General features: G+C 35.1%; 1 protein-coding gene across 1 annotated transcript in view; it reads left to right on the forward strand.

Annotated features, from left to right (window-relative positions):
• The window catches only part of ITGB8 (integrin subunit beta 8), a gene marked incomplete at both ends in the record, with an annotated part of 80,944 nt that overhangs the window by 42,586 nt on the left and 24,744 nt on the right, over positions 1-13,614 (forward strand). Inside the window, 3 exons of the mRNA XM_084229767.1 lie at positions 7,460-7,706; positions 8,994-9,159; positions 9,857-10,015. Of these exons, the coding sequence (XP_084085893.1) occupies positions 7,460-7,706; positions 8,994-9,159; positions 9,857-10,015 (572 nt within the window). The remainder of the gene's footprint in view (positions 1-7,459; positions 7,707-8,993; positions 9,160-9,856; positions 10,016-13,614) is intronic.

Below are 13,614 nucleotides of genomic sequence, written 5' to 3' on the forward strand. Positions count from 1 at the left end.
TAAGAGAAAAGAGACATGCTTAGTGTCTTTTTATGGGGCTTGATTTTATTCAGTTTCCCACTATTTGAATTTCTGGCTGAGAATTAGTATAATTGTATGAAGTGTAAGTCATCTTTCCAACATAGTATGAAAGAACTATATGTTATAATCTTCATAAATAGCAAATGGTGATTAAATTAGATTTATTAAGTTTATCTAAAAAATGTACTTGGGCATCAAAGACATGCCAGCTTTATCAGTAGCCTTCCTATAAACAAACAATAAATCTGAAGAAGAAGAAATCAAAAAACCATCCCTTTTATTATCGAAACAAAAAAAAATCAAATACTTGGGAATAAATCTAACAAAAGAGGTAAAGGACCTATACAAAGAAAACTATAAAACACTGTTAAAAGAAATAGAAGAAGGGCCTCCCCGGTGGCGCAGCGGTTGAGCGCTGGGTTGCGAAGCTGCCCGCGGCCACTGCGGTGCCGGTTCGATCCCCGGCTGCTCCCCGGCCACCAGAGGAGGGTCCCGCATGGCGCGCAGACCTCTCCTGCCGCCCGCTGCTCCCCTCAGCAGTGTACTTCGGTCCTTCTGCCTGCTCTGCTCCCTGCTCTGGCTCTGGTGAATTCTCTCACCCTCCCATGCTTCTGACTGTACCCAGTGCATGTATAAACCAAACAAACAAACAAACAAATAAATAAATAAATAAGAAAAAAAAAAAAAAGAAATAGAAGAAGACACAAAGAAATGGAAAGACATCCCCTGCTCATGGATTGGAAGAATAAACATTATTAAAATGGCCATCTTACCAAAAGCAATATACAGATTCAATGCTATTCCAATCAAAATTTCAGTCATTCTTCAAAGAAATAGAACAATTATTGATGAAATTCATATGGAATCACCAAAAACCCCAAATAGCCAAAGCTCTCCTGAAAAAAAGAAAGGAATGGAGGCATCACACTCCCAGACTTCAAACTCTACTACAAAGCCATAATCATCAAAACTGCATGGTATTGGAACAAGAACAGACACACAGACCAATGGAATTGAATAGAAAATCCAGAAATAAACCCACAGATTTATGGTCAACTAATCTTTGACAAAGGAGCAAAGAATATGCATTGGAGCAAAGAAAGTTTGTTCAATAAATGGTGCTGGGAAAACTGGGTCGCTACGTGCAAAAGAATGAAGCTTGACCACTACCTCACACCATACACAAAAACCAACTCAAAATGGATTAAAGAACTAGACATAAGACCTGAAACCATAAAATACATAGAAGGAAATACAGGTGAAACACTACGTGATATGCACATCAAAGACATCTTTACAGACACTTCACCCAAAGCAGTGATAGTGAAGGCAAAGATAAACAGCTGGAACTACATCAAATTAAAGAGCTTCTGCACAGCAAAAGAGACAATAACAAAAACAAAGAGAAACCCCACCGACTGGGAGAACATTTTTGCACACAACACTAACGATAAAGGACTGATCACAAAAATCTGCAAAGAGCTGATGAGACTCAACACAAAGAAAATAATCCAGTCAGAAAATGGGCAGAAGAGCTAAAAAGAAACTTCTCTGAAGAGGAAATGCATATGGCCAACAGGCATATGAAAAAATGTTCAACATCACTTGTAATCAGGGAAATGCAAATCAAAACTACCATGAGATACCATCTTACACCAGTGAGAATGGCACATATTAAAAAAACTAGCAACAACAAATGTTGGCAAGGATGTGGAGAAAAAGGAACTCTCCTGCACTGTTGGTGGGAGTGCAAACTGGTCCAAACACTATGGAGAGCTGTGTGCAGATTTCTGGACCTACTAAACATAGAGCTTCCATATGATCCAGCAATTCCACCCCTAGGTATTTACCCAAAGGACACAGAAACATCAATTCCAAAGAACACCTGCACCCTATGTTTATAGCAGCACTGTTTACAATAGCTAAGCTAAGGAAACAACCCAAATGCCCAAAAATAGATGACTGGATCAAGAAGATGTGGTACATATACACCATGGAACATTATTCAGCATTCAAAAAACATAAACACATGCAATTTGCAGCAACATGGATGGCGCAGGAAGGGATCATGCTCAGCGAAATAAGCCAGAAAGAAAAAGAAAAGTACCGGATGGTCTCACTCATAGCAGGAATCTAGAAAACTTAAATAAGGGACCAGGAAAATGAATAACTATAAGAAAGTGAAAATCAAAATCAACAAAATACTATGAACCAGAGACACTCTATGGGGGTTGGGGGGCAGAGAGGGGAGGGATTGGGGTCAAAATAAGGGGGTTGCAATTATATAGGGAATATAAAAATAAAATTTATTTAAAAAAAGACATGCCAGCTTTAGAGAATACATAAAGCTCTGTTTTACTAATTCCAGATATGCAGAAATATCACTTTTCATATACAGAAGTCTGTTCCACCAACACACATATGAAAGTTAAGGGTTTGATATAATACATACTTTAGTGTAAAATGCACTTATGTCCTAATATTGATTTTACTTTTTTTATAATTATCACTTTATTTTTATGTGATAAAAATTTATAACTTTCAACATAGCATGCATTAATATTTTTAATATTTCATGACTATCTCTATTAAGGCATATATTAAGTAAATTTTTAAAGAGTGTTATTAAAACTATAAATGTACATATAATGTATAATCAAATATTTAAAATAAGACATAAAACATTTCTTTCTTACTTCTGACACTTATTTTCTTATTTTAACCTCTTATGGAAAAATATTAACAGAAACAGACTACTGAACTTAGTTTACAATATCTAAAACACTAAAATGAAATCTTTAAGAAGATAGATGACAGAAGGAAATTCACAAATTTTGCTTCAGAAATAAAAAACTTATATCAGGATTAGTGTAATCTTTCTCTAATTCACCAATTCAAAAAAAGTATTAAACTGGAAGCATTTTAATACTGTAATGAATATTTTTATTTATTTAATATTATTTAAAATGTACTATTTGTCAGGTATTCTTCCTAAATTCAGAATTTTTTTCACAAAACATAAAAAATGAGAAATAGTACATTTTCTCGCCCATCCATCCCTGACACATAGACCTCTTTTTATATCTCAAAGAAATTAGAAATATTCTGGGTCTTATTTCAAACCAATCTCAAACCAGGGGCCTTCTCTTTTCCCAGCTCAACTATAATGGATAGAAACTGGCTACCTTACCTTCTCCTACAGGTTTCAACATTTTACTGTTATTTTTCAGCTTAATCTTACACAGAATGTTTTTAGTTACCTGTTCCTAATGTTCAGTCATATTTGGTGCAGCAAGTACTACTTTCAAAGATGTTTGCACCATTAGCTAAGTTATATAAACTCATCCTAACAACTTTTACTTGTTTGAGCTATTCAAATTGTACTGGCAATTGCCCTAGGTAGGTCTCAATTTTCTTCCAACGCCTCTTTTTTTATTCTATGTCACTAACTCTCTTCTTCTTTTTAAAGTTAATTGAAGGAATAAGGATTTGAGCCTTTGGGATCTCAAAGTGTGAGGCTGAAACTTTTCTAGTGATAATGTAAGTTGTGGCATAAATATTAAGGACCATATAATATTCTTTTCCTCTTAAAGATGGAAAGTAATCTCTCCCTGCACTATGGAAAAGAAGCCATAGGTATTAGCTTCTTACTGTGATGAATATGTGGGCCTTTTGAAATGCCGTATCAAAATGTGCTTCAAATACAGTTAAGTTAAAAAAACTTGAGTGGGCGTGCATGTACCAAACCCAGAGGCTTCAGAGATGAGTAAGTTTTCACCCTAATATTGCTTACAATTTAGTAATAGTAATAGTAATAATAATGATTACCTGCGTGTGTGTGCGTGCGCACACATGCACACGTGTGTGCACATGTGCACACACGGACCAAATACTATGGTAAATACCTTACATTTATTATCTTTATCTCATTTAGCAGCTCTTAGTCACTAAAAGTATCTACACACCCCCACTTATCTCTCAGAATAGCACTTCACTGCTGCCTGCATCACAATGGTGATGGTCACAGATGTTAAGTCTTATTTTAGATGTGTTTCTCCTCATCCAATATATTCAAAACCTCTTCATTAACATCTTTGAGCCCTGGGCTGGTTGCATCCCATTATGAACTGAGTGGGGATTTATCTAGAGACAGCATATCCATGAAAAGGTAATTCGGGTTCTAAAAGAAGATTTCTCCCTCATATATAACAACTCAACTCAAAGCCAACTTGAGAGTATATTGTGTGGAGTGTCTCAAACTTGGATCAAAACATGGTAATTTCACACTTGGCACCTTGTTCTTTATCAAGCAGAGTGGGGCTTGGGTTCAGCCAACCTTAAACTGACTACCTAAAGCTAGATCCACAGAGGCAATGCAGTTTCAATGTAGTCACTGCTGTTCTTACTGAGACCTCAGGCATTATGAAGTCTTCAACAGAACCAGATGCATGTGTTAATACCAGCATTTATGTAACCCAAGCTACAGCAGCCTATATCTCCAGCCCTGAGCATTTGACAAAGTTTCTTACTGCCCTCTTTTTTGCTAAGTCCAGGAAAACCAGGTGAATATCTGATATATTTTGCAATGACTATGAAGACATTCATTTATATTTGGACATTCACCATAAAAATACAATTATCTGGGCCTCCCTGGTGGCACAGTGGTTGAGCGCTGGGTTGCGAAGCTGCCCGGAGCCTCTGCGGCGCCGGTTCGATCCCCGGCTGCTCCCTGGCCACCGGAGGAGGGTCCCACATGGCTCGCAGACCTCTCCTGCTGCCCGCTGCTCCCCTCAGCAGTGTACTTTGGTCCTTCTGCCTGCTCTGCTCCCCGCTCTGGCTCTGGTGAATTCTCTCACCCTCCCGCGCTTCTGACTGTACCCAGTGCTTGTATAAACAAAAAACAAACAAACAAATAAATAAATAAATAACACAATAAAAAAAATACAATGATCAATTAAAACAAAAATACCACATGGACACTGCCTAATGCCCTTAGCCAACTGCCCAAGTCAGTAGGTAAAATAAGAAAAAAATTTCAAAACTATATATCTGTACCAAAAGATTTTGATATACTGACTCACATAAGCTTTTCCACATGAACCACACTCCCCAATTATGCTCTATTTCTATTTCTCAACAATCTGGACCTATCTACTAGATGCTAATATTCTCTTGAATTGAACTTATGTACCCAAATTGTAGGCCCCATGGTGTAATGGTTAGCACTCTGGACTCAACTTCCTCACCCAAATTACAGGACACTTCCACAAGAACAGGTTTTTTTCCAACATATAGTCAAAAAGCAGAGGAATACATATTCTCTGGAGGTAGCCCACTTCCTGAAGGGAAGGTGTAAAAGAATTGATGGTGCCAGACTACACTAAAAAAATAACTAGCAGTATTACAGCAAAGGGCTATAAATATATTATATTTCCTGCATATAAAAGTAAATTAGGAAAGAGTATATAGCTTCCTACTCCCATTATTTTTATTTACTAGGAAATTTTACTATTTCGAAGACATTCAGTGCTCTGGCTAAAAAAAAATCTGATTTGTGAAATAATTCAAAAGAAAATATTGCTAATTTTAAGTATATTAAGATAGAAAATATGATTTGACAAAAATTCACTCCAAATATTCTCCACAAATAATTAATGACTTACAAAGCATTTGCTTTATTGTTTATAAAAGTAAAATTCATAAATTTCCTGTATTTGAATTGATAACTTTTCATCACATACTTTTTTTTTAAGATTTATTTTTTATTTACACAATAGCTGGGGTACAGGCCAGAGGCGCAGGAGGGTGAGAGGATTCACCAGAGACAGAGTGGGGAACAGAACAGGCAGGCGAACCTAAAGCACTGCTGAGGGGAACAGCGGGCGCGACAGGAGAGGTCTGCCGCACCACTTTTCATCACATACTTAAGAAAATTAACTATGAGATACCAACTCTATAGGGTGATGATCCTCTTATACAGGGACACACGTCCTTATCAAATCATAATGGACAGAGAAGTATATAAAACCATATCCCAGTTGTCCTGAGGAGGCTCCCACATATCTCCTATTGATGACCTTCTCTTCTCATCAGTTCCTTTGCTTCTGTGACCCGTCTTGAACAGGTATTGCTTGAGCACCCACTGTGCTCTGGACAAATGCTGTCCCGTACCCAGCCTAGGTCCTCAGTCTGGCACAGCTGGGGACCATTTCTTACATTACTGTCTCATTCCTTCTCATGATAAGTGTTAGGTAGAATCTTATCAACTAATTCATTATGAGGTACTAATTATTTTAAATAGCTTCATATACTACTAAGGACCAATTTTTTCACATCTCATAAGTAAATGTGCCTTAACACAAAAGAATAAACTTACACCTACATACAACAGATAAGCTAACAAGATAACTTCAGCTTTTCTTCAAATTAGAAAGCCACAGTTAGCCACTTATCACCTATTCCCTTGAGACAGAATGCTGCTTACTTTTTTGTGTCGTGCTTTTCTAGATTCTAAGAAAAATAAATGTTTAATGCTGTTGGGGTGCAAATAAATCATCCCATACTCTTCTGAAAGCTTCTCAGGTTGGATGAGTAATTAAAACAGCATTAAATGGGTTAGCAAAGAAAAACTATGAGTTTAATGACATTTATATGGAGAAACTACATGGTTGTAAATTCTAAAGGATAATGGAGTAGACCAAGAATATTTAGCCTGCATTTTAGGACCTACGGCATCACTAACACAAAAGGGGAAACTTCACATGACAGAAAAGGAGGAGATAACCTTATCCTTACTCCGGGAGCAAAGATGAGATTCACAGAACATGTTAACTGGTAAACCTAGAAATGAGTGAGACCCCCCCCAAGCTACAGTCTTCTGGGTCATAAAAGGGAGAACAGTGATTATTTTTTCAGTTAGGAAAAGGACAGAAACTTGGGACAGAATTTAGTTTAAGAATTTTGGCAAAAGCCGGAGCTGCTCCTAACCTTCAGCATCATCAATGCTTTCAACCCAAAACAATATTCATTCTTTAAGCAGCTTTCTGAAGCTCGGAGAACTATGATTAAGCTCTAAATGTCATATCAAGGTGACAAATGGCCTACTCCGGGCCTACTGAGAAAAGTCTACAGGATTCTTTTAGGGAGACTGACCCCACAATTTGGTGATAAATATATCCCCTATTTACAGTGAGCTGGTCCATTTGTTATTATCTCTGTCTGCCTCAGAGAATTGTGGGAATTACATTGTAGAAGTTGAGGACTAACAAATTGCTAAGGTTTTTTAATTACATTATAATCATTCCAGAATATTCCTGACTTCATTCATTATGCACAAATTTGTGATAACTGTTCTATATCTAAAATGTGAATGATTTATTGACAGCTTATCCTGCAATGTTTAAAACAAATACGACATGTTTGTCTCTCTTTGAACTAGGAGCTGAAACTAATTTCATGCTAAAAATTCATCCTCTGAAGAAATATCCTGTGGATCTTTATTATCTGGTTGATGTCTCAGCATCAATGCACAATAATATTGAAAAATTAAATTCTGTTGGAAATGATTTATCTAGAAAAATGGCATTTTTCTCCCATGACTTCCGTCTTGGATTTGGCTCATATGTTGATAAAACAGTCTCACCATATATTAGCATCCACCCAGAAAGGATTCATAATCAATGCAGGTATCTAGTGTTTGATGTGGATTTCACAACTCCAAATGAAATTTTTTTAATTAAAAAAAATCACTGTTTTTATATATGACTTACTAAATTTTTAAATTGTTGTCTTAGTAAATGAAAAATAAAAATGTTTGGAGAGGAGGTATCTGAAAACTTCTGAGATTATCTGTAGCTTAGACCTTTTAATCTTGTATTTCATCAAACACAGTTCCCTTAGTTCTTATCACAAAACCACAAATAATATTAGTAATTTATGATAAATCTCCAATAATCTGGCTGTAATATATAAATACTTTTTTGGAAATTTTTATATTTCTCCTTTCTGATTGTTATAAATTTCTGCAATTAAGATTGTCAAATCTTACAGTACTTATAATACAAGTACTGCATCTATCTTTCGATTGATGTATTGTGAATTTTTTTACAATAATGTTGCTTATGAGGTGACTTCAAAAAAAGTTCTGCTATAAGGTCAAAAGATGAGAAACCACTTGCCAAGAAGAGCCCTTTTCCATGCCATTTTGGAAATCTGGTTCTAAATAGCACTTGCCTCAGTATGAAAGGAGAACTGACCTTACAAATTACTCATACAATATTAAATTAACTTGTTGAATCTTCAGGAAGAAATTAATGTGTTCAGTTTCTCCTTTATAAAATATTTTATTTTAACATCTTCTTTTCTACTTCCATAAATTGCCTAGATTATTTTGCAGTACACACACTAATTGACCAAAACAACTCAACTATTTTGTAATGGAAGAGGATGCACATAACTCCTGACGTTTCATGCACCTAAAGAATGACTCTCACGTTCTGGGATATCATAGAATTTTCAAAACAATTTTAATGAATTTTGATTGTTCATCAATAATTCCACACCAGATCAGTACATTAAACATTTCTGGCCATTATATTTCAACCAAGTTCCCAAAAACATCTCCCAAAAAGTGTTTAGCTTTCCCATGGTCAACTGTAATTGGAAATCACTTCAAATTCTTACCTCCTCTTAGACATTCTCAGCATACAATAGCATAATAGAGTATCAAACATTAGTATCCAACATGTTTAGTCTTTCTTACTTTTTGAATACCAAACCACCATATTCCATTTCCAAAATAATATTCAACAGTGTAAAGTATAGCTTTTCCTCTAATAAAATTTCCTTGGCCAAAAAAAAAAAAATATTCTCTTCACACGTCAAACACACTACTTTACCATGACAAGTACTTTAGAGTTTTAAAGGAAATAGGATAGAAAGCAAAATAGATTTGCATTTTTCTCTCCATATAGTGACTACAATTTAGATTGTATGCCTCCCCATGGATACATCCATGTGCTCTCTTTGACGGAGAACATAACTGAATTTGAAAAAGCTGTTCACAGACAGAAGATTTCTGGAAATATAGATACACCTGAAGGAGGTTTTGATGCTATGCTTCAGGCAGCTGTCTGTGAGGTAAGAAATTTCACATTATTCTGTGCTTGTTCAGATGCAAATTTCCCAAGAGTTAAGAATTTTTATTTTCTCTTTGATTTATGGAGTAATAATGGCATAAAAGAATACTTTTCTTCTATCTCTCATTCATCACTCTCATTCATTTTGAGGTGCATTAGGACAAAGGGGCTAAATTAGAAGAGGTTATAAATAAATAAAAGAGAAAGGATAACTTACGCACTTGGAAAGTTCTTCCCAAAGGGGCTACTTTTTTTTTTTAATTATATTATTTTTAATTGAAGTAGCATTGTTTTACAATACTGTATATGATTTAGGGGTATAGGTTCACACCTCTTCCGATGTATATCACCACATCCACTAGCAAAACACCCACAATCCTCCACCATGTTATTTTCACTCACCACTCTCCAAAGAAGAACCAACAATTGTCTTATGTTGCAGTGGGTACTGTGCACTTTGTGAAACTGGCTTGTCTTTCCGTTAGAAATCTCTAGCCATGAGTAGTATGGTCAAATGGCTGTAGTAAAACAGAAGATACATAAATGAAATTTAGTACTGTTTATATAATAGTATTGTATTTATGCACATCATTCCAGGCTGCCTTAATTTTTGATTCAAGTAAATGTTTTTACTTGAGAAAAGACCACACCCCAGATCTATGTGATTGTACAAGGTCTAACTATATATTTATTTTCAGAGTCACATTGGATGGCGAAAAGAAGCTAAAAGACTGCTGCTGGTGATGACAGATCAGACATCTCATCTTGCTCTTGATAGCAAATTGGCAGGCATAGTGGTACCCAATGATGGAAACTGTCATCTGAAAAACAACGTCTATGTCAGATCAACAAGCATGGTAACGTAGACAATCGCCTTGAAATAGTAAGGTTTCTCTTGGTTCAGGTATGAGTTTAAAGTAGCAGTTCATCTACTGTTGTATCAAGAAGTTACTTAATTTAACTTTATAGAGAGCCAGGTTAAGCCATGAAAAAAACTTATGGAATAGTGCAGTCTACAAATGCTGATCCAAAAATATAAGGCTAAAGTACTTTGACAACAAATTTTTAATTGTTGATTCTCTGATGTGCTACAAAGCACTGCTTTACTTATGATAAAAGTTTATTTTATGCAACTGTGAAAAACCTAAAAAGGAAAAAAAAAACACGCTGTTGCTATATACAAATAAACATGTCTTATATATTAGTGACAAAAATGTACTGAACCTGAGGAATCTTCACAGATTTAGGCTGAATATAAATAAAAACTAGAGTGGGTTAAAAAAGAAGTAAAACAAGTCCTGCTTTCAGTATGCTGCACATCACTCCTTCCCTCTGATGCTTGTCTCTATGTAGAACTTCTCTTTTTAAATCAGTGAATACAGATTCTTTCCTGAGGATTAACTTAAGCTATGAATCATGTTTAAGTACATCTCCTAAAACCACATATTAGCTATTTCTACATGTAGACTATCAACTACACAAAGCATCATTTATTTATGATATTGAGACCTATTTTTACAGTCATACAAATATTATAGCAGAAACTTCCAAACTTTTTCAGATCTTTCCACTCTAGTGTCTCAGTCCCTGGTGCCATAAGACAAAAAAAAAAAAAACATACACACACACACCAAAAAAAAAAAAAAAACCTTGACAGTTTTGTTTAGTAAGTAGTTAGGTCCAAAAAACTATTAGCCAGTTAAAAAAAAAAGTGTGTTTGCACGTACACACACACACACACACACAATTAGTATGATTCTTAGTAAATAACTTACTAATGGGAACTTCCCAAGCCTTGAAATCAAATTGGGTATCACCTCCCTCATTTCCTATTCCAAACTGATTTTCAAGTGGCTGATCTTTGAAAAAAGGTATGATGTCATTTAAAGTAAAAGAACTAAAAGTAATCTTAAACTGTGGACTGCCTCTATCCGGGAATTCATGGGTTCCTGACAGATGCCACGGATGGCTGTTTTTCCCTTGAAAATTAAAAACAGGGGCCTCCCTAGTGGCACAAGGGGTTAATCTCAGCAACATGAAGCAATCTGCAGCCACTGCAGCAGGAGTTCTATCCCAAGCCATGTTGGTGACCCACATGGTGCACCAGACCTCTCCTGTCTCGCCCACTGCTCCCCTTAGCAGTGTATTTTAGTAGGTCCATTTGTTCTGGTCCCCACTCTGTCTCTGGTAAATCCTCTCACCCCCTACACCTCTGGCCTGTACCCCCATTCTTGCATGCATAAATAAATAAAACTTTAAAAAAAATTGAAATATTTAAAAATTGAACTTCCTCATGAATAGACTGTGGTGCTAAAAGGCACCACATGCAATTTGGGAACTGCAATATTAGAAGCATATAAATTACAGTGAAATTTGTGTGGGTCCCATGAGTAAAATTTAAATAGTTTAGTTAATCTGAATTACCCTACCAGATTTATTTAAAGTCTTGAGAAGCAACTTATTATTGCATAAAACATGTTCAATTCAGTTGGTTTAGTCTCTTAAAAGTAGTCTCAAAACGTAAAGATTATAGAAGGTAACTAGAGTTTGAATTTAAAAATTTAGGCTTTGGAATAATGCCAATAGCATCTTTCCCTTCCTAATTGTGTTCTACCTGGCCACATTTTGCTTTGGTAGACCCATCCACTTAAACTTAGTCATTTCTTATCTGTTCTTCCTTTCATTTAACCTCTCTTTATCAAAGGTAGAGCTCTAATTTATTTGCTAGGGAGTAGAAAAGGACAAAAGATAAACTATTTTGTTGTGAGACAAGTAGTTTTTGTTTTTTTTTTTTAAGAGAAAATAATCAGTTATTCTCAAACTGCATTGCATTATTCTTTTAAGTTTTGCCAAGTCACTGAAGTTATTACTCCAAACTTGTGGTTGGGACAGTGCTGCTATTCATCTAGAAAGGATTTCTTAAGGCAATGAAATTCATGACTTTAGACATATGCCATTCCATATAACCTTACAGAAAGAAAATATAATTCTGGTGGAATTTTACACAATATTTGGGTTTTATGGCATCAAGGATTTGGACACTGTCAGGAGAATTTTAAAAGAATGCTTTTATCTCATTTATCCCAGGTTTGTGTTTTAAGGAATTCTTTTCTAAGAATTTTTTGCTCCCCCCTCATTTCTAGGGACACTTCCCTTAAACAAAAGTTGAAGGATTTCTGTTGATCCTTGCTCATGAATTGTATTTACAAGATATACTGCTCCGAAACCCCCTATATGTAAGGCTACCCTAAACTTGACTCTGAGTATATTTTAATACTCATTTTAAAATGACTCTCATCTTCTCTTATTTGGTCAATATAGAGGAATTTCTAAAGGTGTAATTTAGACAATTAAGCAAACACTTTGCTTTTTAGCTTAATCTACAGCAGTCAGTATCAGTAATGAATGATATCTGAGCTTCTTGGTCCAAAACTCTGGAAAAAAGGGATAATTATGACAGCCCTACAGAATTGTAAAGATGCATTTTACATTCTATACAGTGGTTGCTATAGTGGTTTCAGTTAATAAATACTCACAAAATGGTAGTTATTATTCTGGAGTTCACATTGTTATGTGTACAAGCAAACTCAGACCTGTGAAATTTGGATATTAGAGTTTTATCATTTATATCCTCTTATAAATAAAAGAACCAAAGAGAAAAAATGGGAATAGAAAATGCTAAGTAAGTTGACTAAGAACAGACAGAAAGTTAAGTGGCAAAGATGAGGCTCAATTCAGTTCAATCTTACATTAAAATATGAATTTTTAACCACTTTGTCCATGTCTCAATGAAAAATTAGAAGAAACAGAACAAAGCAGTTCTTGGCTTTTTTATATTTTATAACTATACCAGAAAGACTCTGGTCTTTCGTATAGAAAAAATAAAGCAGCTAATTTGGCTTAATAAACTATAAAACATTATAATTTAAAATAGTTTATACAGTGCTGTATATTTTATATAGCTGTTGGAAATGGTGTTATAATATTGAATAAATTACATTTTCTAATGCTTTATCTCTAAGAATTGTAATGAAAAACTTGAAGTGTAATGTACAGTAATATTTTATAATATACAGTAATAATAGCTTAAAACATTACATTATTTTTTAAATGGTAGAAGTTAGTATAAAAATTGTTAATGGTATAGAAGACAGCTTATTAATATACTGAGGGTCTGGAATTTCACCTTGTCTCCCCACCCAGTTACTACAGCGTAACTGTCAGCTTTGCTCAAAGCCTGCCTCACAATGATTCACCCCACCCTTGGTGAATACCAAAAATAACACCACAGTGTCCAATAAAAATGAAAGGAGGCTAAAGGAGCAAGTATTTAGAAGCACACAGGTCATTCAATGAACACTTATTAATGGGATTTTCAAATATTGCTGATTCTCAGTCCTGGACCAAAGAGATGCAAATAGGAAAGATCCTACTATACTCCTAATTGTGTATGATA

This window comes from Talpa europaea (assembly GCF_964194135.1).
Source record: "Talpa europaea genome assembly, chromosome: 3".
Classification (NCBI taxonomy): Eukaryota; Metazoa; Chordata; class Mammalia; order Eulipotyphla; family Talpidae; genus Talpa; species Talpa europaea.